This window comes from Tiliqua scincoides, chromosome 8 (assembly GCF_035046505.1).
Source record: "Tiliqua scincoides isolate rTilSci1 chromosome 8, rTilSci1.hap2, whole genome shotgun sequence".
Taxonomy (NCBI): domain Eukaryota; kingdom Metazoa; phylum Chordata; class Lepidosauria; order Squamata; family Scincidae; genus Tiliqua; species Tiliqua scincoides.
The window spans coordinates 56,508,824-56,536,097 of record NC_089828.1 but is presented as its reverse complement, the minus strand read 5'-3'; the positions used below and the strand labels follow the sequence as shown (position 1 = coordinate 56,536,097).

At 48.1% G+C, this 27,274-nt stretch overlaps 1 protein-coding gene across 2 annotated transcripts in view; it reads left to right on the top strand.

The window, feature by feature from the left end:
- SPNS2 (SPNS lysolipid transporter 2, sphingosine-1-phosphate) overlaps nucleotides 1-23,082 on the top strand; it is a 96,286-nt gene extending 73,204 nt beyond the window's left edge. Inside the window, exons 9-14 of one of the 2 annotated variants that reach the window (XR_010794790.1) lie at nucleotides 1,471-1,536; nucleotides 3,058-3,156; nucleotides 4,847-5,010; nucleotides 6,269-6,351; nucleotides 18,800-18,846; nucleotides 20,971-23,082. Coding sequence is in view for 1 of the 2 variants with exons in the window: in XM_066635011.1 (XP_066491108.1) it covers nucleotides 1,471-1,536; nucleotides 3,058-3,156; nucleotides 4,847-5,010; nucleotides 18,800-18,842 (372 nt within the window). In the remaining variant the exon portion in view is untranslated. The remainder of the gene's footprint in view (nucleotides 1-1,470; nucleotides 1,537-3,057; nucleotides 3,157-4,846; nucleotides 5,011-6,268; nucleotides 6,352-18,799; nucleotides 18,847-20,970) is intronic. The other variant, XM_066635011.1, reaches the window with a different exon arrangement.
- The last annotated feature ends 4,192 nt before the right edge of the window (nucleotides 23,083-27,274 follow it).

The window sequence follows — 27,274 nt, the reverse complement described above, 5'->3', positions numbered from 1 at the left end:
CCTGGGTGTATTTGGGGTGCCGATTCCAAAAATGGCATCCGTTTTGCCCTATCGCATCTAGTTTTGGAGACATGGCATAGCCTCTTTAGTGAATGGTTCAAGCAGCTTCCTCATGAGGAAGCCTACACCATGGCTTCCGCATGAGGAAGCTGCTTGAACCATTCACTAATGAGGCTGTACTGTATCTCCAAACTTGGACATGATAGGGCAAAACGGATGCCATTTTTGGAATCGGCACCCCAAATTCATATCAAACCACCATCAAGTTTGGGAAAAACTTTTCTGACCCTCCATTTTGTAGGCCTGTGTAATTAGTAATGCTAGTTAGTAAATATAAGTAAGAATAAATCATAGCGTTGGAAGGGACTTATAAGGTCATCTAGTCCAACCCCTTGCCTGTGGCAGCGTATCCTCCTGGAGCATCTCCAGCAGGAACCTGTTGAGTCTCAACCTGAAGATCTGCCTGAAGATCAGCCTGGTGTGCTCCCTGGGGCATCTGGTGGGCCACTGTGAGATACAGGAAGCTGGACTAGATGGGCCGATGGCCTGATCCAGCGGGGCTGTTCTTATGTTCTTAACTACAATTCCCAGGAGGCCTTGCAGGTCTTGTTATCTGGTGTGCTCCCTGGGGCATCTGGTGGGCCACTGTGAGATACAGGAAGCTGGACTAGATGGGCCTATGGCCTGATCCAGCGGGGCTCTTTTTATATTCGTATCTCTACTGAGGGCGAATTCGCCACCTCCCACACCAATCTGTAGAAAAACTTATTTTATTTTAATATAAAATATTTATTTTATTTATTTTAAAACATGTATATCTTGCCTTTTTCTTTGAAAATAAAGGTGGCTAACAACATCAAAAATAGATTTAATGGTAATTAGTATGACCATAAAGCATAAAGTGTTTATTAATTATTACCTGAATTAATAACTGTTGCCGTTTTGACTGAGCCAAAGTGGCCCCGTAACTGTGTTACGACTTGATTTGTGACTGGTGAACTGGGGCAGGCAGTTTTTTTTTGGGGGGGGGAGGGGGTTGTTTTCTGGGGGGGCTGAACTTCTTATCAGCAGCATGGCATTCCTGCCAACAGCTGCCAGCCCCATGGACCATTCTTTCCAAGATGCCCCTCCGAGGAACACAATGCGATTGATGTAGCATCTCTCAGCGGGGCATTCTGGGAAACATTGTGGCATTGGGCAACCTCCCAGTGATGTCATCCTTATGATGGAGTCCACAGACCTTCCTGCTCTGCCCCACCCTCCCTCCTGTGAATCCATAAGCTCGGCCATCCTGCCCCCTTTGCTTCTCCTGAACGTATGTGGTGGCAGAAGTAACTGGGCATGTCTCCCTGGAGGTCTGGCTGAGACTTGTCTTTCCCTCCTTTGTGCCTGGGGTACGGGGGTGTGTGTGTGTGTGTGTGTGTTTCAACCTTCAGGTTCACTCAGCGTGTCTGTGTCCTTCCCCGACAGGTCTGCATTTTTATTGGCGAAACTCTTCTCTTTTCCAACTGGGCCATCACAGCAGACATCCTCATGGTAAGTCTTCTTGGGCATAGTCCTGCTTATACCTTTTGGGTCAGTACTTTGTGAGCCCTGCAATTGGCACTGCATGATTCATTTATGAGAACTTCAGTCGCTTTTGTCTCAGCCACCTTGCGCCCCCCCCCAGTGCTAAAGATAGGGTGCAAATCTTGTAATAAAAATCCTGTAATAAAATATATGTCGAACATGAAGCGATACAGTGGGCCCTTGATCCATTCCAGGACCCGCCACAGATGCCAAAGTCTGCGTATATTTAAATCCGCAAAAGGCCTCCTGGATGTGACTGGAAATTGCAACAGGGAGGTGTTCTGAGGCATGAGAATCTTCTCTCAGGCCCTTCACCTGGGGGCTTGGCATCCATGGATATTCAGACCTGTGAATACCAAGCCCATGGATAAGGGGGGCCCACTGTAGTTTCAGATCACAGTTCCAAGGGAATCCTACAGTGGGCTCCACAAAGATGTCTGTTAGAAACAGGATCCTGGACACAAGTGGGATTTCTGCCTCCCCCAGGTTCTTATGTTCTTATTGAACATGATAAAGAGGAATGGAACCTCCATGGTCAGAGGCAGTAGAGCTCTGAGTATTAGGTGCTAGGGGCAAACCATAGCTGATGGCTTTATGCCCTGCTCTGAGGCTTCCTGGAGCCATCTGGTTGGCCACTTGGGGGGAACAGGATGCTTTACTAGATTGGTCCTTTGGTCTGATCAGCAGCACTCTGGTGTTATACCCGGGCAATGGAAGTGGTCTGTTCCACATGGTGCGCAAGCACTCCATGCATCAAGGAACACACAGCGCTGGCCCAGAAGTCCTCCATGCGAAGCTATGAATAGATGTTGGATTTTCACGATCGGAAAAGGACAGCGTTGGGCAAAACCAGAGCTTTATCCGGCCTCTACTTAAGGGGGCGAGGCCTGCCAAGGCCGCCCTCTCGTCCTTCCCTGGCACTTCCTGAGTGGTGAGTGTGCCGCCAGAGCAGCCGGGATGATCCCACGCTCGTCCTCAGAACAGCCTGGCTTGGCCAACCTACTTCCATCTTTGGCAGAGACTCCCGAGCCGGCCCTGTGGTGTGGTTTGGGTGCTGGCTGTTTTAGGACTAAAAAATGGCATTTGAGGTCTGTAGCTGGTGAGGAGCTCCTGTTTTTCCCCCCAAGTGCTCTTTCTGCCCTTGAAAGGGAAGAGAACTCTCCTTTGCTGTCTCTCGGTGATGTACACACAAAAAAACTCGCCTTCTTACTAACACATTCCCTCTCTCACATACACACCACTTTCTTCTCTCTTTCAGGCTCACACACTTTCTTTTAAACTCACACACAGACACACACACACACACAGAGTTTGCAGCATTTTTATGTGCGTGGAACTAAACATAATTTTTAAATTAACCAGTTGATCAGGGCCAGTTTTGTAGCCCATCGAAATGTTTTTAATTTATTTCCTCGCCAATGAATTGTCTTCAGTCCTGCAACCCTCCTTGTTAACCCTTCGCTGCCCCCCCTCTCCTTATTCTCCCAGTACGTGGTCATTCCGACACGCCGGGCGACGGCGGTGGCTTTGCAGAGCTTCACCTCGCACCTGCTGGGAGACGCTGGGAGTCCCTACCTGATTGGATTTGTAAGTGTCAACTCGGGTTCCTGGGGCAGAGAGACAGGGAGGGCTATAGCACAGTGGTAGAGTCCCTGCTTGGTGTACAGAAGGTCCCTGCTTCAGTCCCTGGCAATGACCTCTAACCTACGGAGAGCTGCTGTCAGCCAGTGTAGAATACTGGGTGTCCAGAGATGGGGGTTTGTATTGTGCCTGCCTCTTGCACCGAGAATGGGCCGCAGGGGCACCAAGATGGATGTTGCTCCAGGAGCTGTGTAAGGACAACCCATGTGCTTCCTGCACAACAAGGAATGTGGCTTGGCTGCCCCATCGGTGGTGACACCACATCCAGGGACGGGAGAAGAGGGTGGGGAGAGAGTGTGAGACTCTGGCTTTGCCAGAGTAGAAAAAGCCCGCCACAGGCCAAGGATGAGGAGGCTGGAGCAGGAACAGAGGGAGCAAGCCCAGTGACTCCTAGTGGAGGGGTACAAGAGTCAAGCCCCAGAGACAAGGCCCCGACCCGTGTGGAGGAGAAGGGGCAACAGTGAGTCAATCGGGGCAACAGGACAGTACCTGTACAGAACCTGTATGGCGTTCTGTACCATGTATGTGCCAGGCAGGGCCCCACATGCTTTCCTACTCCTCTGGGACACTGCCTGCTTCCCAGCCTGTGCCCCAGGTGCCGCATCAGGGGTTAGCAACCTGCGGCCCACAGGGTGGATCTGGCCCACCACCCAAGGTTATCTGCCCTGCACAGAACTCAACTTAGAAAGTGAAGCCTCCCACCCAGTTTGCCATATACTGGACAGGGAACGGCAGAGCTCCCTGCCCAGTTTGCTGCACAGCACAAGGACTTCATGAACCTGGTAGGCCCCTGTCAGGAGCCTGGCAAATTGGGTGAAGTCTTCTCGCCCCCCCCACCAGCCAAGCTCCGCACTGCCATTTCCGGGGGCTCAGTGATGACATGATGACTTTGTCACCAGACGTCCGGCTCCTTTGTTGAAAAGGTTGCCAACCCCTGGGCTAGCTGGACCAAGGGTCTGACTCTGTAGAAGTCCCCTTTCTATCTTCATGGGGAGCATCTGTAGTTTGGAAAGCTTCTGCCAGTCGGCGGAGGCAATATTTTGCAATGGTCTGACTGCAGAAGGCAGCCTCATTGGTGTGGCAAGATGTGGTGAGTACCACTAGCTGAAATCATCCTGAAAGGGGGATTCGAAAAATTCAGGAAGGGCAAGCCTGTCTGACACAACTAGTCATGCTATCTCTGTGGAACCTTCCATGTACAGAGGCAGTCTTTGAACGCCAGTGTCTGGAGGGGATAACAGCACTGGAAGACTTCGTGCTCTGCTCCTGGGTTTCCCATAGAAGCCCAATTGACCACTGTGGGGAGGGGGGGAACCCTAGGACAGAGGGACCTCTGGTCTGCTCTAACCAAGCCCTGTGTTCAAGTGGTCTTATGGCTAGAGCTTTATGAGCTCTTCTGTGATGAATCTAGCCTGGCTGTTATGAGAGCTCCTTCCAACCCAGAGGTTGATAAGAGTTGGAAACATTGACTAACAACTAGGAAAGCTGTACGGGAGCCCGTCTGTATCGAGGTTTGCTTCACTGCTCTGCAAGGAAATAATTACTTTGCTTGTCATGTTAAATAAATGGTGCTCGGCCACAATCTGAGCGCCTGGAAATAACTTCTCCCCCTCCCTGAATTTTGCTTCCTCTCCAGATCTCAGATGTGATACGGCAGAGCACGAAAGAATCTCCGCTCTGGGAATTCCTCAGCTTGGGCTATGCGCTCATGCTGTGTCCCTTTGTGGTCGTCCTGGGGGGGATGTTCTTCCTCGCGACGGCCCTCTTCTTCCTCAGCGACCGTGCCAAAGCTGAACAGCAGTGAGTATCCGCGACTGGGGCGGTTGTGTTTTAATGGCTACGCGTGTCATTAAAACACATGTGTGTTTTAAGATGCTCTGCACAAGAGCATCTTGTGTGTCATGTTTAAGATGCTCTGCACAAGAATGCATGTGTCTCGTGTCAGGCAGATGGAAAGGTGTATCCTCCGGGCACGTCTACACTGCAGGTTTGAACTGGTTTCAAACTGTTGTGGTTCCAGTTTAAGGAACCTGAGGAACATCCAGTTCCATGGCAGGGCCCAGCAGTGGCATAGCTAAGGGTGGGAGCCGGGGGAACCTTTGCCCCAGGTACCACACCTTAAGGGGCTGCCTTTTGGAGACCTTCTGAGACTTGGGAAGGCTGCGTGTGGCCTCCCTGGGCCTTAGAAGGCCTCTGAAAGGCATTTCTGGTTTTCAGCAAAAAAAAGGGACAGCCTCCTCATAGGCCTCCAGGATGCCTTCTGAGGCCTGGGGCAGGGCAAGGGGTACGGGGATGTTAAAAAATTTATGGGCCCTGGATGTCCTAGCTATTCCACTGGATGTCCTAGCTATGCCCAGTGACCCCTAGCAAAGGAACATCAGTCCCTCAGCACTGACTGGCAGCAGCTTTCTAGGGTTTGGGACCTTTTCCAACCCTTCCTGCCAGGAATTGAATCCGGGTCCTTCACACAGAACAGCGATGGTTTGCCCATTCTCGGAAACTACAATTCCCAGGGACCTTTGGGTGCAAGGCAGCTAAAATAATTTTGAGATGGGTTTAAATATGTGGTGGAAAACAGAGCGCAAGTCTCCGGTTGGAGCAGTTTGGCAGGGCCCGCCAAAAAGTTGACTCGAGTGCTTGGAGTCTTGGGTGCTTTGTCACACTCTGGCAGACTCTGAAGCCTAACCTACCTCACAGGGTTGTTGTGAGGATAAGCAGCGGATGGGAGGGAGAAGAAAACCTTGCGTGCCACCCTTGGAGGAAACGGTGGATAGAAATGTAACTGACTTCCTCCTGCCAGGGGGGATGAAAAAAATTGCCAAAAGGAGGGGCTCAGTTTGTGAGTGCATAAATTGTTCACGAAATGCATCCCCTCTAATTGGTACACACACACACACACACACACACACACACACACACACACAAAATAAATGGTGTATATAATATGAAATGGATACAGAGAGTCACTCCTGGCCAAGTTGATTCTTCCTAGTCCTTTATTATTGCTTGGGAAAACAGAAACTATATATATGTATATGTGGGGCTACATGTTTTTCAGTACCGACTTGGATCACCTCGCAGTTGGCAACTCCAGTATCTCAGAAGATGCTGCCACTTGATGGCCACAAAAGATTTTTGGGGGTTAGTTGTTTTTGTTTTTTGTTTTTTCCAATTTCTTCTGCTTGCTGGGCAGGAGAGGGTGGGGAAGGGAATCTACCACATCCAGGGGCATCTCAAGAAAATGGACACATGCTTAATAGTGTCAAATTTATTTTGCGATCATTCCCACACATCCTGCATATGGTGTGCACAGAGGCAGTTGCTTGACCCAGTTAATTACTGTCTAATTTAATGAATTAGACCAAGTTCTCAAAATGTTTCCCGTTGGTGTCTGTGCGCCGCCGACATCACTGGCGAAGGGATCTGCAGGCATCCACCGATGTATGTGCTTAGATGTTCAAGTGTCGCAGCTTTTCTACAATGAACTGTCTATGACTCAGAGCTCATTAAAAGGTGTGTACATTTTTTGAGATGCGCTGTATAGATGCCCACGCACATGCCTTTTTAAAGCAAAACAAAATACAGTAATTGAAATCTCCTTCGTTGAAAATTGAAGGTTTTGGAGCAGGTTGATTTCTGCAGGCAATTGTCCCAAAATAGCTAGTAATTTTGTGGGGATGGCTTTGTATGTTAGATGACAAATTTTTTACTCTTGTTCCATGGCCACCTTTTTACATTAATGTATTTTGAATTTGGATTTAACACGCGCCCCACTCATTCTGACTCTGCAGGTATTGAAACTTCCTTTTGTTCACAATGTCTGACCTGAGACAGGCCGTGCTCCTTGCTTTAGCCATGTATGCTGAAACAAATGAAATTCTGTAGCAGGAGAAGCTCTGGTTTCTGAACTGCATCCGTGTGTGATTTGAGCCATTTCAGCCATGAGGACTAGCATCATGCTGGTTGGTTTTTAAAAGGAAAGCAGAGCTATCCAGAAAGCTGCTTTCTGGGCCTAGTTGAATTCTGCCCCCATCCTGGCACAAGTTTCTGAGATTTTCATAGACATCGTCCCCATGATCTCAAGCATTATCTTCCTAGCCATGAGGACTAGCTTCTTGCTGGTTGGTTTTTAAAAGCAAACCTGAAATTCTTAGAAAAGTGAATTCTGAACCGAGCTGGATTCAACCCTCCCACCGTCACTAGATTCCGAGACTTCATTAGGTGTCACTCACAAACTTTCAAGCGTCTCCTGTCTAACTATGAGTTTTTACACCTTGCCAGATTTTTTTTAAAAGCAAGATTCTCAGGAAACTGGATTCTGGTGCCGAATACAAGTATGTGCACTCCCTAATAGAAACCTTCCCATTTTTTCATTGCAAGCTTCCAAGGGGGCCCATTCTTCAGCCTTCCTTGGCTTGTTCCTTTCTTTTTCTTTTCTTTTTTAGAACTGTCTGAAATATTTATATATATGTGTGTGTGTGGGGTTCATCTATGCTAGCAGATGACTGCAGATAAATGCGTTGGCTGTGGCTTGCTCAGAAGGAATGCAGTATTGTCCGCCTTCTGTGATTTCAAGAACAGAAACTGCATGAATCAAAATATTGTAAGATTGGACACAAAAAAAAAAGTTAATTGCCCTAACATGGGGGAGGAGGAAGAACTGGCAATACTGCGAAGCTACAAAGAGGAGGAGGAGATAAATCTTCTGAAAGCATGCATCTCTTTCTGCCAACCAGTAAGCTTGGAAAGAGCTTGTGGTTGCATTGCATGAACTTACGATGTGTAGCGCATCGCACCCCCTCCTAGCATTTCACTACTAGTCCCATCACACGGAGGATGGTGACTATTCAGTCTGACGAGCCTGTTCTTTGCACTTTGACACGACTGGAATACTCACTTGACGAATGAAACCATGGTGGATTGGTTCACACCAGGTTGTAATTGATGGACAAATTGATTGGTATAGCTTTGAGTAGTAGTGTAGTGACTTTATTGTCATTGTGCTACAGCACAACGAAATTTATGCACCTTTGAGATACAAGCATAAATATACACAACAATTCCAACAATCACACTCTACACACTCACCCGCACATTCTATACAACATGCCTCATAATATAAAAACAGTATAACAGACCATAACGCCCAGGAGCATTTCATACAATGCCGTTTTCATGCATACAGGTGTTCGTTTTATAATACTTTTCATTATATTCTCCCATATGCTGCCTTCAGAGCAATGTAAATGAGAGTTGCTGAAGAAAAAGGTGCTGTTTTGGGTGTCTTCAGCTGATCTAGGTGCCCATCTCAGCAGGTTCCTCCCCAAAAAGAGGAACGAAAGGGAGGGATGCTTTTTCAGTGGCATCTTACCACTCTTACCAATGGATTTGGAAGCAGCTGCATTCAGAATAATGTAAATCAGGCAGATTCTTCAGAACAAATTATTGGAAGCACCTTTTAACATCTAAAAGCCTTGCAATTGATCTGATTGATGGATTGACTGAATGCTGCAGCCTGGACAGGGAGGTGCTGTTGTTTGGTAGAGAACACAGGCTATGCCTGCAGGTGGAATCCGTGGCAGCGTCTTGGGGCTGGGGGAGGGCAGCTTGCCAGCCAGTGTAGGCAGAGTTACGTGGGCCACTGGTCTGACTCAACAGAAGGGTGCTTCATATGTTTAAGAAGTCTCAAAGCGATGGCAGGGTTGGGGGTGTCCCTCAAGGGCGCTCGTCCTTCAGGGCTTCCTGAGCAAGTCACCCTGCAGGCATTGAATTATGGAACCCGTGATGGAAAAGGCATCGCTGCCAGCTGGACCCGGTTGCTGGCTGTCATTCCGATGCCTCTTCAGATCAAGAGTGACTGTCTGCTGTGGACTTCTGAGCTGACTTCCTGGCACTGTGGCCTCCAGGGAGCAGAAGTGACGTGTGTGTGTATGTGACTGGGGTCTGCGGGCAGGGAGGTTGCCTTTGCGCTCTCCTCCCGAGAAGCTCAAATGTCACACAGAAAGATGCAGGCTGATAAAATCTCCAAGTGGGTTCCTGTGGTTTGTTTCTCTTTGCTGGAGATGCCAGGCTTGTGTTTTGTTTTGTCTCTTGGAACGTGTCGGTTTTCTAGCAAGGATGCAGAAATGAGAAGCAGTTCCCTCCATTGCATGATGGAGACCAGGAGTAAGAGCGGAGCAGGCGAGAGCGCAGACTGCATCAAGACGTGCCAACAGATTTGGGCTTGATCAGGGGGTTAGGCTTGTTCATGATGGGGGAAGAGAGGTTTCATCACGATAGTGTCGTGGAGCCCCCATGTTCAGGGGCAGTTTATCTCCAGTGCTGGGGACAAAGGAGGGCTATTCCCATTCTGTCCTCTTTTGAGGCTGGCCACTGGACCGGCCGTGGGGGAATTTGGCCAAATTGGGACCTGTGCTTGGAGGGGCCCCGCACTGGGGTCGCAAGCAGAGGGCCCACCGCCAGCACTATAGCTGATGCTCTGGCGTGGAATCTTCCATGTCGTGAGGAGAGTGCGTTGAGTGGAGCATGGCTGCTGGGCAGCCCTCCCTCCTGCTCCCGGGTCCGACTGGCTTGAAGTACCCCCACCCCCCAGAAACAGTAGGTGGTGAGGCCTCTGTCAGGCGCCTCGCTATGGCTGCCCGTACTGGTGAGTACTGGGATCTTGTGGAGTGGGTGGGGCCTGCAAAAATGTTTTACATGGGGCTCTGCAGCTCCTAAGGTTGGTTCTGACTGTGGGAAGTAAGAAGTTGGCCTAGGTGGACTTCTAGGCTGTGATCCAGCAAGTCTCTTCTGATGTTCTCATGTGCCTGAAAGGAGGCTGTGAGGATTGGTGGCTGTGCTCCGTGCAGAATCTCCGGCTCCATGCTTGGGGACGGTGTTTGTGATAGGTTTATTTCATTCATCTAAACTCTCAGTGGGAATAGCCTGACTCTATTTCCTATAGAGAAATGTGACTTGGAACTCTCCAGTCTGTTTTTGGCTTGGACAGTATCCAGTCCTTCCGATTGTCATTTCTGAGAATCCCAGTGCTCTGTGCCACCACAGTAGAGACTCACGGTTCCTAAATAGCCCACCACCTCCATGAGGGCTAGCAGCTTCCTCATTCCAATTTTGAAAAAGGGGAACCCCCTGAAAATTCCCCAGCGTCAAACCAAAGTGACGGAAGGAGAAGGGATCTCAAAGAGGAGACAGAAAAGGAAAAACGGCAACAAACAGCTTGGTGACAGCATTGCCCCTCATATCTTCTCAGGTCTGGTTGGTTGGGAACCTTCAGTCTTGAAAGACTATGGTGTAAGCCTACAGCACCCGGTATTCCAAGGTGGTCTACCATCCAAGTACTAACCAGGCCTGACCCTGCTTAGCTTCCAAGATCAGATGAGATCCATTCCACCCATCACCTGGTAGAAAACCTGGGTTTGCTACAGAGGATATGATTGGCCAGACAAGGTAGTCAATCCTTAGGAAGCCTGTCAATCCTAAGGCAGTCAATCCTTAGGAGGCCTATGATGTTTGTCTTATCTACACATCCTGTGCACTTAAAATCCTTGCTGTCTTTCCAATTGTATAATGTTTGGATTCACCCCAGTGCTAGCTTTTCAGTGGGGTGTCCGATGAGGTTGTTCTAGCTGCGTTATCCTTTCAGATGCAGGGTGTGTGAAAGTGAGAGAGGCAAGCTGTCGCCCTGACCTGTCTATTTTTATGCTGTCTCCCCTCTGTCATCCTTCCTCTTTCCATTTTTGCCATCCGACACGTCTAGGAATATTACTCAGCAAGTGATCACGGCCTTTGCGCATGGCTCAAATAGACCAAACCAGCCCCTTTCTCAATCCTCACTGCCTTCCCGCAGCTGCCGTTGCAGGCAAAGGAATGGGGTCTACATGGCTGATGCATCCCTGTGTAACAGTTTCCATTTGTTGTTTGCAGGTTTTTAAAAAATATATCTATTTAAAATATTTTCATCCCTCTTTTCTATGGTTTGTGCTCCAGCCAGCTTGCAGGACCAAATTTAAAACAGATTGTTCTTTGAAAAACTTAAGAGTGAGCAAACTCTTCAATAAATGAGCACCCCAAGGGCAGTTTAAAATCCAGACATAAGGGCAACTCAAGGTTGTACAGTAAGTTCAGACAAAAATCTGGCACCTAAATGATAAAACCAGAGGCACAAAGTCGACATTTTTGGGGAAGGGATTCCAAAGATGGGGTTCCATCACAGAGGACCTACTCTGCCCAGTTTCCATCTGTCTCTGGCCTCTGAAAGTGGGGGAAGAGAGCATAGGGCTTCTGAATGAAAGGGCACATTTGTATCGGTCCAAACCACACCCCATTCCATGTTTTGTCCCACTGTAAGAAAACTGAGCTCCGCCGTCTCTAAGAGATGGGAAAGTCACAATGGCAGAATCTATATTTATAACCTCCTCTCCCCAACCCCTGCCAAAGTCCACCAACTAGAACTATGGCAGCAAAATAGTGACTAGCATCCGTTACTGTATGTAACACACATGCTTGGGGATGGTGTTTGTCATGGGTTTATTTCATTCATCTGAACTCTCTGCGGGAATAGCCTGACTATATTTCCTATAGAGAAGTGTGACTTTGAACTCTCCAGTCTGAATTTGGCTGAGTTCCCCCATCATGAACTCTGTGAGCCACACCCTGGAATATCCTGCATGTCCAAATACAAATCAAAAGCCAATTTAGCACAGAATAAAGACTCTGAAACTGACCAGCTGAGTCTTGGTCAAGGGCCCATTTTACAGGTGAGGAACACTGAGTCTGAGCAATTAGCACAAGGCCAGCCATGGCTGAGGAATTTATTTTTGCAATTTCAGGCTACTGTTGCAATACTGGGAGACAGAAAGGCTTGATGGTCTACCACAGGTCATCCAGAAACCAACCAGTAGACCAGCAATGACCAAAGTTATGTACTGCTCCTCTCCCCAACATTACACCTGCTAACAGTAGCCTCCAGGGGGCTGAAAAAGACCAAGTCATGCATATCAGCATAGAGACCTTTCCCCACTTCTTATCAGAATTAAGAGCCTTTTGTCAATATTTGGGTTTTTAGTTTGTTCTCACAGATTCTGATTTATTCCATCCAAGGCAGCGGATCACTCAAGGGTCCGCTTTTGGGGGGTTTCATGCGGTTCCAGCAAATACGTTTACCATTAAACCATTAATCATGTGCAAGGCTGGGTCACAAGGGTTCACAGGTCACAGGCTGTGCTAATGAATTAATCCGAGTATTATGTTCTGAGCATCTGCTGTCACACACAGGCAGGGAGATTTCATCTTTCCTGTGTATAAATTCCCAGGCCTTGCTAAGATTTCTGTCACATCTTTTAATGCTTAAGTCTATCATCCTTACAATCAGCATGGTTTAAGAATGCAAATCCAAACAACCCAAACCTACTCCCCGTCATTGACAGCAACTTCCTCTCTCCTTTGCACATCTGATGAGATTTGGTGGACATGTCCACCACACAATTCTATGTTCCAGAGCCAATTAACTTTCCCCAACCCCATCATTGGCTTGCACTTAAGCTAGTGTCCTGGCAAGCTAGACTGGCAAATATTTTTTGTTGGCTGACCTAGACAAATATCAATAGTACTGAATGTAAATTTTAGTGTTTATATCCCACATTTCCTCTGTACGTTAAGGAAGCTAAGAATGATACATTAATGTGTCAGTACCTGGTACACATGAAAGCATTTGAGTTGGCAGGGCGCTTCACCACGGTAGTTCAGCAATGTGGGGTGGGACACTGCTCTTTCAGAAACAGATTCTTCCTTCCCCACCAATCAGCTCCTTTTTGTGTGTGAATATTCTTGCAAAGGAAATGTTTACCGGTCTTAGCAGCTTTTTCTAAGAGTGGCAGAGGCATGATTAATGCCTCATTAAAAAGCGATTAGCACAAATGCTTTGGAGGCAGAAGTTTGATTGGTTTTGTAACAAAACCGGCTGTGCAAGATGGAGTGAGGGGGGCTGCTGTTTTCCTTAATGTAAAGGCTGGAAGAAGGCAGCATCATGATTGAGACATTCAAAATTATGCAGGGGATGGACAGAGTTGATAGAGAGATGCTCTTTACGCTCTCACATAACACCAGAACCAGGGGACATCCACTCCCCTGGTGGATTGAGCGTTGGGAGAGTTAGAACAGACAAAAGAAAATATTTCTTTACTCAGCGTGTGTTCGGTCTGTGGAACTCCTTGCCACAGGATGTGGTGAAGGCATCTGGCCTTGATGCCTTTAAAAGGGGATTGGACACGTTTCTGGAGGAAAAATCCATTATGGGTTACAAGCCATGAAGTGTATGTGCAACCTCCTGATTTTAGAAATGGGCTATGTCAGAATGCCAGATGCAAGGGAGGGCACCAGGATGAGGTCCCTTGTTATCTGGTGTGCTCCCTGGGGCGTTTGATCAGCCGCTGTGAGATACAGGAAGCTGGACTAGATGGGCCTCTGGCCTGCTCCAGTGGGGCTGTTCTTATGTTCTGAACTACAATTCCCAGGAGGCCTTGCAGGTCTCCTGTTATCTGGTGTGCTCTCTGGGGCATTTGGTGGGCCGCTGTGAGATACAGGAAGCTGGACTAGATGGGCCTGTGGCCTGATCCAGTGGGGCTTTTCTTGTTCTTATAAGCCCCCCCCCCCCAAAAAAAAACACTCAGGGATGGGCAGAGGAACTTCCTTTATATTGAAATGAAGTTGAGTTCTCATTGAGGTGTTCAAGCGGTACCACTTCAGATAAAAAATGGGCACTTTGGGGAATGGCCAAGCCCCCCCCCCCCGATTCCTTGTTACTGCCATTTTCATTCCACCATCTTGGAAATTGCCAATATAAGGTAGGGCAGAGTGCACCTGCCCTCCCCCTTTTTGGCCACCCCATTCATAGACAGCAAATATCGGAGTTATTTAAGACAGTGGCATGACTACAAGGGTGTGGGGGGGGGTAGACCATACCAAGAGGTCCATAGAGGTGACTGCAAAGGGTGACACCAATCCTAGTGCCACCACTGAGCTTAGGCCAGTTTGGGGGCAGGGTCAAAACAACAGAGGCCCCTACTGATGGGGTTGGTCTGCTTTGTGGTGGCCACTGTTTTCCTTTTCTAGAAGGTCCTTGGGAATGTTGATGTGTCATTGTGTCTTGGCGTTCCATTGGGGCTTCTGGGGGAGAAGTGGGGGCCTCCGGCCTCCGGTGAAACCTAGCTGAAGGCTTAGTTTGCCTTCCATGTACCACATTCCAGTGCCACAGCTGCCCTGCCACCTCTCAACTCATCAGAGCTGGAGGAGGAAGCATGGGCTGACTTGTGCATTTAGCATTAAAGCAGTGTAATCATTAGTGCCTTTTCCCTGGGGGCAAACTGGCCTCTGGGTCACCAGGCAGGTCCAGCTCCCTCAAGCTGCTGTCTTGGCACATCAAGCAATTTGTAACTGGATGGAGTATTTATAGATCGGCCATCAGCCCTTCTTGCTTTTCCTCCCCCCCCCCAACAGTCAGACTTCATGTTTAAGGCTGCAGCATTTCAATGATTAATCAGCTAGCTTAACTGATTAAAAACCCCTTGATCCACAAAAGGAATGTCATTGTTTAATCAGACAAGCGAGTCCATTGTTTCTATATACAAGAACATACAAAACCTGCGGGTGACAAGTGCTCCTTTAAAGGTGGGCTCCTTCTCAGTGCCACAGGAATGCAGTCTTTGCTTAAGATGGCTGCTTTTTTTTAAGCTTACATGGGAGGGAAGCCCTCATCCATGATGGCAGCCTTCCTCATCTTCTCGGAAGCGAGCTGGAGATGTCGGACTCACTGGACTGCAGATCTGACTGAACAGGGCTCTTTTGCTTCTCAAAATGTGATCCTTATATCTCAGTGGAACCTCCATGTGCAAAACCAGTGTACCTTAGAATACCAGTTTTTGAGGGATAACAGCAGGGGAGGGCTATTTGCCTTTATGCCTTTCTCTTGGGCTTCCTGGAAGCATCAGGATGACGGATTTGATCCTGCAGAGCTCTAAGAAATTCAGGGTAGCTCTGAATGAGAAAACTGGGATTAAGTGTCCCAGTCATAGACCAACATGCTGACCACCACCACAGCTTATATTGAATGTGATCCAGCCTGAGGTTCCAGTGATAGTGATATAGACATTAGAAATTATGACAACAGCCTAGGGGAGATAGCATGACGACAGTTAACGGCATTCGGACGAAGCTGCGGGTTCACCAGCGGAAGGGGCGCGGAACCACAAGCTTGCCCTAAGGTTCTGCCATCGACCTTACACGGCATCGAGCGAGATCTTTTTGCATCTCTCCTTAAAAATATATAATGACTCACTTTGCTGTCTGTAGGCAGGGATGGAGATGTGGTTGCTATACATTTGCCTTAATTACAGAAGCTGGTGAGGGTTGTGGAATGAGTGGAGTTAATCCCGCTGGGGAGGGAGCCTGAGAATTTCGTCAAGGAGCGATGCGTGGGTGGGAAGAAACAGGGAGTGGTTAAAAAAGTGAAAAAGGAACAAAACCACTGGAGGATGGCGACAATTAAAGAAAGAAAGTGAAGAGCTTTTCCAAGGTCCAAGATTGTGCACTGAAGTTCTCCCTGGTTCTTAAAAAAGGGAGTTTGTTTGGAGCTATTTCCTTCTGGGTCAGGAAATAGCCAAAAGACAGCCGCTACCACTGCCACCTCCTTTTCAGAAACACAAACAGTGGCAATCCTAAAGAACAAAACAAAAAAGCAACACTTGGGAGGGTCTGTTTATAAAGAAAGCATTTAAGCACCAGTGCACTGGAAGCAGGCCAAGAAACCCATTGGAGCCCAGTATCTTGCTTCTCCCAGCAGCCAGCCAGATCATAAGAACAGCCCCACTGGATCAGGCCATAGGCCAATCTAGTCCAGCTTCCTATATCTCACAGCGGCCCACCAAATGCCCCAGGGAGCACACCAGATAACAAGAGACCTCATTCTGGCGCCCTCCCTTGCATCTGGCCTTCTGACATAGCCCATTTCTAAAATCAGGAGGTTGCGCATACACATCATGGCTTGTATCCCATAATGGATTTTTCCTCCAGAAACTTGTCCAATCCCATTTTAAAGGCATCCAGGCCAGACGCCATCACCACATCCTGTGGTAAGGAGTTCCACAGACCAACCACACGCTGAGTAAAGAAATATTTTCTTTTGTCTGTCCTAACTCTCCCAATACTCAATTTGAGTGGATGTCCCCTGGTTCTGGTATTATTTGAGAGTGTAAAGAGCATCTCTCTATCCACTCTGTCCATCCCCTGCATAATTTTGTATGTCTCAATCATGTGCCCCTGAGGCGCCTCTTTTCTAGGCTGAAGAGGCCCAAACGCCGTAGCCTTTCCTCCTAAGGAAGGTGCCCCAGCCCAGTAATCATCTTAGTTGCTCTCTTTTGCACCTTTTCCATTTCCACTATGTCCTTTTTGAGATGCGGCGACCAGAACTGGACACAATACTCCAGGTGTGGCCTTACCATCGATTTGTACAATGGCATTATAATATTAGCCATTTTGTTCTCAATACCCTTCCTAATGATCCCAAGCATAGAATTGGCCTTCTTTACTGCCGACGAACATTGAGTCGACACTTTCATCGACCTGTCCACCACCACCCCAAGATCTCTCTCCTGATCTGTCACAGACAGCTCAGAACCCATCAGCCTATATCTAAAGTTTTGATTTTTTGCCCCAATGTGCATGACCTTACACTTACTGACATTGAAGCGCATCTGCCATTTTGCTGCCCATTCTGCCAGTCTGGAGAGATCCTTCTGGAGCTCCTCACAATCACTTCTGGTCTTCACCACTCGGAAAAGTTTGTGTCATCTGCAAACTTTACCACCTCACTGCTTACCCCTGTCTCCAGGTCATTTATGAAGAGGTTGAAAAGCACCGGTCCCAGGACAGATCCTTGGGGCACACCGCTTTTCACCTCTCTCCATTGTAAAAATTGCCCATTGACACCCACTCTCTGTTTCCTGGCCTTCAACCAGTTCTCAATCCATGAGAGGACTTTTCCTCTAATTCCCTGACTGTGGAGTTTTTTCAGTAGCCTTTGGTGAGGGACCGTGTCAAACACCTTCTGAAAGTCCAGATGTATAATGTCCACGGGTTCTCCCACATCCACATGCCTGTTGACCTTTTCAAAGAATTCTATATGGTTCGTGAGGCAAGACTTACCCTTACAGAAGCCATGCTGATTCTCCCTCAGCAAGGCCTGTTCATCCCAGATGCCTCTGGGAAGCTCACACAAAGGGCAAGAAAGCATCAGATTTCCTCTGGTTGTGTTTTTCCAGCATATGGAATTCACAGATAGACTGCTTCTCTATATGGAAGCTCTGTATAGCCATCATCACAGCCTCTGTGTCATACATTTGTCTGATTGACACTTAATGGGTGATGGATCAAGCTAATCTAGTCCAGTATCCTAGACCAGGGGTTCCCAAACTGGAGACTGCTGTGCGCCAGGAATGCTTTCTGCGGCGTGACCGCAACTTAGTTCCTGGGCACTGTGGGACTTCATGTTCTCAGTTTGGAACCGTGCAACACTCTGGCCAGTTGCATCTATGGTACAATGCCCCAGTGGGCATTTTGCCTGGATTTCTGGGCAGACCCAACTGCCCAAAGTGTCATGTCATCCCAATCTGCGGGGCATGAAGTCCCACAGGGTGCAGGAACTGTAAATGGGGGTCCCGGGAAGGAAGAATTTGCCCAAACCCTGAATCAACCCCAGGGCCAGGTTTTGGACAGGGCTGACCTAGACAAAAGCAACAGCCTGCCTTCATTCTATGCCCGCAGCACAGGGGTGTCCAAAGTTTTTGGCAGGAGGGCCACATCATCTCTCTGACACTGTGTTGGGGGCCGGAGGAAAAAAAGAATTCATTTACATTTAAAATTTGAATAAATTTACGTAAGTTTACATAAATGAATATATTAAAGATGAACTTATATGAATGAATGAAGGTCTTGCAATAGCTCAAGGTCTATAAAAGACCTGGCACAAAGCAAGGCCGGCCTTTCCTTTGCTGCCGCTACTGTGTCACAGACGTGAAACAGCAAGCAGTGGAGGAAGCCCTCATCCCACAGCTCATGCGAGAGGTCAAACAGTCACCCTCACACTGAAAGCAGTTGCGTCGGGCCAGTGTGGGCTCCAACAAATCACCAGAGGGCCAGAGGCTCATTGGAGACTGGGGGCTCCCTGAGGGCTGCATTGAGAGGCCTCGAGGGCTGCAAGTGGCCCCAGGGCCGGGGTTTGGGCACCCCTTCCCCAGCATCTATACCTGATAAGGTATATTATCACTGTACATGAGGGTTTCATTCATAAGTATCATGACTATTAAGAAGTACCAGCAAGCCCTGTTCAAAGCTGATCCGTATTCCAGTTTTTGCAGGACAAGATACTTTATGTCTCCTGGGGAGGTTTCAAGGTGCTGTTTCAAGTTTGTACCAGGCCCAGAAAAATTCTTCTTGACCGCTGAGCACAGGCTGGTTTAGATGGTCACTTTTGATATCTAGGGAAAAGCTAATTTAAAAAAAAAATTGTAATATGACAATTATGTTTCTCTTTCTGCAGGGTAAATCAACTTATAGTGCCTCAAGCCTCTGTGAAAGTCTGAGGGGGTGAGTGATTGAAATGACCAGGATTCTGCTTTCAGCTGCGAGTGAGCGAATGCAAAAGAGAGAGCAAGCACCCTTTAGAGACAGTTTCTAGCTCCTTATTCATTAAAATAGCAGGATAGTTGTTCTAACTCAGGGGTAGCTAACGTGCAGCACATGTTCCAACAGTGGCGCTTGGAGGCTCTATTTAGCTATTGTGGTACTCACTAAAAGCAACATTAAGGTGGAGTGTGGCACATTTAAGGGGGAGGGTATAACAGAGATAAGGTGCCACCCCTGAAAAGGCCCACCATGGGTCATCATCACCTCCAAGGGCAGAGAGGTGAGAAACATCTGACCAGACAGGTGGTTTTGCAACAGAGTAAAAACGGAACATGTGCCTTTAATCAATAGCTGTGATACTTTAAAATTTCCTTCACTATTTAGTGCTGGCCCCGTACACATTAACTAGGGGAAGCTTGGGTTGATTGATATCCCAGGTAGAAACTTGCATCCGTCACGGTTATAAACCTGCTCCTTAGTTTTGCAAGTGATTCAAACAGGTTTGTGTGTCCTTGCACAATCAATTTCAAGCCTACTTTTTCAAATCACTGCTTTCATTCCTGGTTTTCTACCATGGTGCCAGTAGGGGGGTGTAGATCACATTGGGTGATACCAAAAGTTCACACACACACACCCCACTTCACAACCCAGGTCTACCCAGGCAGATCTGAATACAGCCAGAAAAGTCCCCAGAGCCCAGGTCTGTTGGGCTTCCCAAAGCAGAGCTCAAGTCTACCTGCCCAGTAGACCTGGCCTCCTTGGCTGGCCAGCCTCTGTCTTTCGTTCTCTGCGAGGTCAGATCCAGTCCACATGGGTGGACCTGGGCTCCACCTTAAGGTCCGGACATTTTTCCAGCTGCAGCTGGTACTGGAGGAAGTCCATGGGGGGTCATGAGTTACTCCACACTAGGAGACACCAGCCCTAGTGACACAACTGCATGGTAATAGTCTCTCTCTCACACACACACAACCGGCCTTTGACCTGGGTAGGTTCAAAAACAGTTTGTTGCCCTGCACTTCATTGCTAGGCCCTCATGAAGGTTTTTCCTTGCCAATTATCAGCACGAGCTGATCGTATAGAGAGGCCTGGCAGCTGGCCCTACATGGGCCACTGTCTGGACTATTCTTCCCAGCTGCCTGCAGCTTCCCCTTGAAGCAGGCATGATAAACAAACATTTTCCAGTTTATTTTGACTGCAACCAATTAATTAAGCAAGTCATTCTCTGTCGGTGTGGTGTAGAAAGGTCTCCATTTTGCAAAACCATTTGTTAGGGGCTAACTAACAATTAGATGCCTGCTTGTGTTGGTGTAATTTCCTTTGCAAATGGCCGTAATTCAAATGCCAGCCTTACAGGGCGTTTGGGTGTGCATTTCAGGAGAGTTAAACACCACCAGCCTAAATCAGCTTTCACACCAGTTTATCAGATTGAGATGTTTGAGCGGCAGCTGTCAGGAGTGGATAAGGATCCTCTAAGGGGGAAAAATGCATTGGGAAGGTGACCGGTCAGATGTTTGGTTTCCACTGAGCTACTGTAACAGAGAACAGGCTACAATACGTGTTCATTTCTCCCATGGGTATGTCTGTTCCGCCTTTAATAAGAACAAATCTGCAGGATCAGGCCAAAGGCCAATTTAGTCCACCAGAATGGTTCCCACAGTGACCAGTCAGATGCTCCTGGAAGCCCACAAGCAGGGCCATCAATGTAGCTGGCGTTTAGTGATGTACTGCCTTGGAATCAGAGGCTCCACACAGCCATCATGATGGTAGCAGACATCTGCCAGGTGGGAGAGAGGTTGTGAACCTTCTGACTGTTTTTTACTCTGTAGACAGGCAGACTTAATAATCAGCGATAGCATTTTGCTTTCAAATAAGAAAGTCCGTCACTAGACCTCTAACTCAGCCAGCCTTCAAGAGCCAGACAGCACTTTCTGCAGAAAACAAGAATTCAGTCTATAGCCCCTTGGATTCTGCCCACCCTGGCTTAATGGTCCAAGCCAGTGTCTCAGTACGGGAGGCGGGATTCACATCTCTGCGGAGGCCCATGCGCTTCATGCTAACAGCTCTTCTTTGTTTGCTTCCGCACAGCTGACATCTCGGACGATGAAGGAAACCTTTTGTGAGCGCTGGCTTCCCTGAGACCCCGAGACAACCATCTGCGGGAGACCTCCCGGCTGCCCCCTCTGTGCTTGGAAAGAGGAGGAAATTCCACGGGGGATGTTTGGGAGACCTTTATACAAGCAAGCCAGCATCACCTCAGTCTAGGCCGTGGGGGGCCTCTCAGGGCACACGTGGACAGCCCAAGAGGTTGCGCTCAGCCTTGGCGAAGGTTCCCCTCACCCTCCCCTCCAGAGAAATCATTCCAGCTGGAATCTACTTCCTACCATGGTTTGCTCAGAGGACTGCAGGTCTTCCTGCCCTTCCAGGGGACGGAGCAGCTCACCTGGGTCTGCATTTTATATCAGGCAGGTGGATCTCATTTCCAGCCAGTTGGAGACATTACCCCAGTTGGAGACCCAGCCTTTGCCTTCTGGTTGCAGATGCCACGCTATGGTTTGAGGATAGGACATTTTTCTCTCTCGCTGAAGAAGGCCGAAAAGACTGGACTGGGCGGACATTGACATTTTGTTTTTTTAATTTAAGGGTGTATTTGCACTAGCAAGTGACTGCTGGAGCTACCTCGGACCCCCCCCCCCCATGAGGGGGTTTGTTCTTGGACCAGCAGAAATTTGGTGTTTAAAATTTCCATTGGGAAATCCAGGAATAGTTTTCAAGCATCTTGGGGGTGGGGGTTAAAATGATCGTAAAAGCTCTAAAATGGAAGGTTGACTACCACCAGTCCTCCAGGGTAGGCCAGTAGTTGACTCCTGTGCCCATTTGCAAAGAACTATGGGATAGTTGTTGGCCTCTTGCCAGCAGACAGGAATGGCCTTAAATTCCCTTCTGTGACTGTTGGGAAATGGAATACTTTTGCTGCTTGGTTGAAAGATACAGAGGTAGGCAAGCGTCGTTTGAAATGGCAGGTGTGAAAAAGAGGTTCAACAGTGATGGTGTTCTCTCCAGTGGGATCTAGAATGGACTTGGTTACAAACCCCTCCTGGGTGTGCCCTTACAAAGATACATCTCTCTTTCTCTATCCGCCCTTTAAGTTCCATTAACTTGCCTTCACTCTGAACTAGCTTAGCCTGGACAGTTATTCCTGTGAAGATTAGGACTGTTTCCAAAGAGCTGGTTTCTCCAGCAGCAGTCGCACTTTTGGGCCAGCAACAGCACAGCTGGTGGTGCCCTGAAGCTGCACTAGGGCACTTCCTGCACTGGGCTGCAGCTAGTCTAAGTGGGCAAGCTGGCTCAGTGTGGGCATGCCAAAAACTTTAAGCTGATGGACCTTCTTCCTGCTGGCTTGGTGCTATAGGTAAAGGGGTGTTGGACACAATGAATACCAAGTACTGTACTAAGAAACACAAAAACTAGGCAACGATTGATTAGACTTGTTAATGATGGAAGCTTCAGAGCAGTGTGGAGGCTCAAACGCCGAGTTGCAAATCGGTCTGTCCCCGATTCAAATCTCACCACTGTTATGAATTCACACAGTGGTCTTGGGCAGGCTACTCCCTCTCAACCTCAGTCTTTCCTGTCTGCGATATGGGTTAATAATATTAACCTCAAGGTTAATAAAACTTAACCTGACAGGGTTGTTACAAGGACCACACCCAGGTGACATTCAAAATGCTACACAAATGCAAAGCAGGTGTTATTACTGAGCAGAAGAAATGGGGAAAAGGAGTGAGTTCTCCAGTACACAGTGCCTGATTAGACACCCCCCAAAAAATATAAATTATTTGCTACCTATCTGCAACTGAACTTCACTTAACCGAAAATATTGACCCAAGCTACATACAAGTCAGAGTGATCTATAACCGTGCATCCAAGAAGTTAAGATTGACCCACCCCTCGCTTTCACTCATCCACCCCCCCCCAAGAGCTTGAGCTTCATCATTGCTGTGTAGTTTTGTGTTGTTTTTCAGAAAGCAACACTTAATATCACCTCGACAACGACATGAAGAGATGGGAGTGGTTGTTTGTATGTTTTTTCTTGTTATACAAGGACAGGACTCTTAATGGTTTTTTCTGATTTCTTTCAGAAGCAAAACAAAATCTATAGAAATGGCTATTTTATTTTTTAAGAGCAATGCAATTGAGTGTGGATCTCAAGAGTATAAGAAAAAGAATAATCAAATATATATATATATATACATATAAACGTCTTTATGTAAATTAAGAAAATTAAAAAGTATTTAAACAGTTTTCAGCCTGCCTTTTTCTCTGCTCCCACCGATTCTCACGTGATCCGAAAGCCCACGAGCTGAAGGGGAAGATGACTCCAGATGAAACTTCTATGGTTTTTGTGTAATTACAGCAGATCCTGCTGAGATGAGATCTGAAGAGACTTGCCACAAACAAGCGAATGGGGCGCTCCTGATAGGGTCGTTGTTTCCTTGCTGATGCTCAGTGGAAACAGAAGACAAGTTTCTTTACAAGGAATCTGCCCTGCACTGAGTCTGGCCGCTGTCCATCTCGCCCAGCACTGCCTCCACACTGACTGGCAGCTGCAGTCCAGGCCCTCAGGCACTACTGCTACCAGTCTTGCTGGTTCTCCTGTGTTTTTTCGAAGAGCAGGGCTAAAAAAATCCTTACCTGTCGAAAACAGATTCTGTAGATACTCACCTATAAGGCGAGAAATTTCTACCAAGAAATCAAGTGTAGATCATCTCCTCATCTTATCTGGGGGGGGTGTATCTCAGGGGTCAGGGCTGTTCTGGTGATCCAGGCAGCCAGGAGAAGTGGTGCTGCTTTTGTTTCGGATGGTTTTTAAATTGCAAATGATTTTTCTGCAGTTTCAAACCTGGATTTTTTTTGTTTTTAAAGCAGTTCAATGCAATGTTCAATTTTGGTGCTTTAAGGGGGAAATGGCACACAGTACTGTCTTCAAGAACAGCGGCGTGGCTCAGATTCTTTCCCCTCTTTCAATCAGGCTCCAGGGCAAGCTGTAGCTCCTCCTCAAAAGCACCATTCTCTTAAGTTTTACCCAAATGTATCCAAGGATCATGGAACATTTCATGCGCTTTGGCTGAAACCCTGCCCTCGTCATATCTCTGAGGTCGCCTTATAGGCACGTGCCTATGGTAGTTTTCAAACTTGTCCCTTGGCAGACTACAGCAAACATAAAACCAGACTCCCAACTTCCCTGCTGAGAAATTGGCTTCTAGAAGCAGCCCAGCTGTTGTCATGTTCCTACCTACATACCACGCGTGTTCTGAATAAGGCCTCTTGTACAACTGGTCTCCCCTGGGCTCACGTGCGCTTGTCTACCACCCTGTACCATCTGTTGTGACTCATTTCTCCCAAGAAGGAAGAGATGTGTTCTGTGGTCTGCAGAAAACCGGAGACAAACCCTGTCTTCTTGTCAGAAAGAAAAAAGAATATGTCGGATGCCTGCTCATTGCCCACAGTCTCTGTTTCTGCCTCGCCAAGGAGGGTGGCAGCAATCATGAACCTGCATGTAAACACCACCACTGAATTCTGGGCCCTCTTCAAACCCTCAACTAACGGTATAGCCTTGACCTTCACCTAGCCAGAGAGATGTCAGAGAAAATCCCACATCTCTCAGACTAGGTGAAGCCCATACGCTTAGTTAGCTGTGACCCTTCTGCTATTCCTGCTACCAATTTGCAGAATTTATGACAAGGCACAGCTTGGAGCAAGACTTCCGAGGATAGTGGGGTCACCTCTACGGCCTTTAATTAGGGCATAACTTTCTTCGTAATGAGCCTAAAGTGACTCGTGACACCTCTCCAGAATGGCAGGTAACACCCACTGGGCTAACCTTCCAGTAATGTTGCCCTGCTGCAAAAAGGCTGCCGGGTTGACACGAAGATCTAGTGCAGCCATTTTCAACCTTTTTCAGCTCACGGCACACCGACGAGGCACTAAAATTGTCAAGGCACACTACCACTTTTTTACTTACATTGAATCACTACATTACAATTAATTGTTAATATAATTAATACAGTTATATTATTACATGACAAAGAGACTCACAAGAAGCTTGGAGAGGAAAGCATAAGTGATTGTGAAAAGGATGAAAAATGTTCTTCAAGGGTTATTCGAGAAAGTGCTGGCAAAGAGAGGTCAGACTGAGCACACGGGAGAGCTGTGGGGTGAGGGGCAATGAAGAGACAGGAGTGAGACAACTGCAGGATTCAGCTGGAGTGGGGGGAAGAGAGAACTTGAAGCAAGTGATTCTGAACCTTTGGAAGGTGCGGAGGAGTGAAGGGAGGGACAGGAAGAGAGGGGCTGGCTGCAATTATGAATTTGGGGGGCAAGTGCCTGTGGGAGGGAGTGGGGTGGGGAGAAGTGCCAATTGCCTGCTCTTGTATTTGTTTGGCAGCCTTCAGTCTCGAAAGACTATGGTATAAGCCTACAGCACCCGGTATTCCCAGGCGGTTTCCCATCCAAGTACTAACCAGGCCTGACCCTGCTTAGCTTCCAAGATCAGACAAGATCAGGCCTGTGCTCTTGTATTTAAGGGGAAAAAAAAGTGTGACCAAAAGCCCAGTCCTAAGCATGTCTACTCAGGAATAAGCCCCATTATAGTCAATGGGGCTTACTCCCAGGTAAGTATGGAGATTGGGGCCCAGTGCCCTTGCCCTAAAAGGCAAAAGGCAATGCAGGGAGGGTGGCTTTGGGGAGCTGCAGGCAAACTGTGGCCAGGAAAAGGGACTATCCAGGACCCTTGGAGCAGCCAGTTCTTAGGCTGGTGGCCTCAGCAGACTCACTGGCTTCACACCTGCTTGCCTGCTCCTGACTCCCTCCTTCTCACTTACTCCACCCTCCAGTACCTCCTCCAAGCTTCTCTGGTCGCCCAATCGGCAGGCAGAGGAGGCAAGGACTGAATACCCAAGCCTAGGCGTGTCTACTCAGAAGTAAGCCCCATAATAGTCAATGGGGCTTACTCCCAGGTAAATCAGGCTTGGGTTGCAGCCTTCCTCTCGTGCAGGAGCGAAGCAGCCTCGACCAGCCCCTTTGCTGGCTGCCTGCCTGCTCCTTTTCCTTCTGCTGGGTGCTGCCTGTCTGCTCTGATCTCGCGGCACACCTGAGGCAGCCTCGCGGCACAGCAATTGAAAAACGCTGATCTTGTGACACGCCACACTAAAGCATTTCTGAAATAGTAACACTGCAAATGGGAGGCTTACCGTCAATCCACTTATGTACCACTGGATGGTATGAAATTAGATCTTATTGAACAAGCACAGCTTCAGTTAGGTGTAAAGACCGCTATTAAGGACCTCTGTGACAGTCCTGATTTTTGGGTCGCTGTTCCAATTCCATCGCTGTTCCCGATTATAATTTATACAGCATCTTCAATGGATGTGGCATTGTAGAGACGACAAAAGATCTCTGCCCCAAATGGTTCACAATCAAGAAGCAACCAAAAGGGAGAAAAAGGTGCAAGAAGGGGGCTGAACAGGAAGAATAGGCAACTGTTTTGATTACACAATCTTTGGCTTGGTTGCCATGTTGTAGAGGGACACCCGGCCTATGCTAAAGATTTGTGGCAAAGGTGGGATGGATGTCCACCCCCCCCCTTCCTCTGTCAATGTCTGGCCCGTCAGCCTCTTGAAGCTGGGCCTTGCATTTTCACTCTGTATAAAACACTATGTACGATGGTGGCGCTAAATGAATAAGCATCATTCCATAATGAGGTACAGTATTTAGTGGCAAGTTGCATTTTCCTCCAAATGGAATGGCCAGATGGTGGGGCCTGGCCCCCCCCTTACCCAGAATCCTCTGCAACCCAAGTCTCCCTAGGGAAGCTGGCAATGGGTCTGTTGCCCTCCGCATCAGTCGCTACAGCCCAGCCTGGTTCTCAAACACCTAATCCCTTTGTACAGAGAGAAACAGAAGGCAGGGCCCAGGAGGTGTGCCTTGACCACGTCAAAAGGCCTCAGCGCAAGCCACGAGGGAGGTGTCAAGGCTGCGTCGCCATGGCACCTTCCCTCAAGGGGACTGGCAGCTTGAGTCGCCAGTTGCTCGGCGAGGCGGCTCACTTGCGCCAACATGGGGAGGCTTCTCCTTCATGGATAAACTTTTAACAGCTATTATGAACGTTCCCATCTCTGATGGGGGCTCCCGCTCGCTTTGCACGCACAATAGATGGAGCAGCTGTTTCCGTCAAGACCTGCACAGGGGGAGTCTTTTCTGCCTGCATCATTAAAGAATAATTAAACAGCGAGCTTGAAAAGAGATGGAGGGGAAGAGCTAATGGCCCTGGTGTGCTTCTTCCTCCTACACACTCCTCAGTATCCAATCCTAATCCCACGCAGAGACAGGC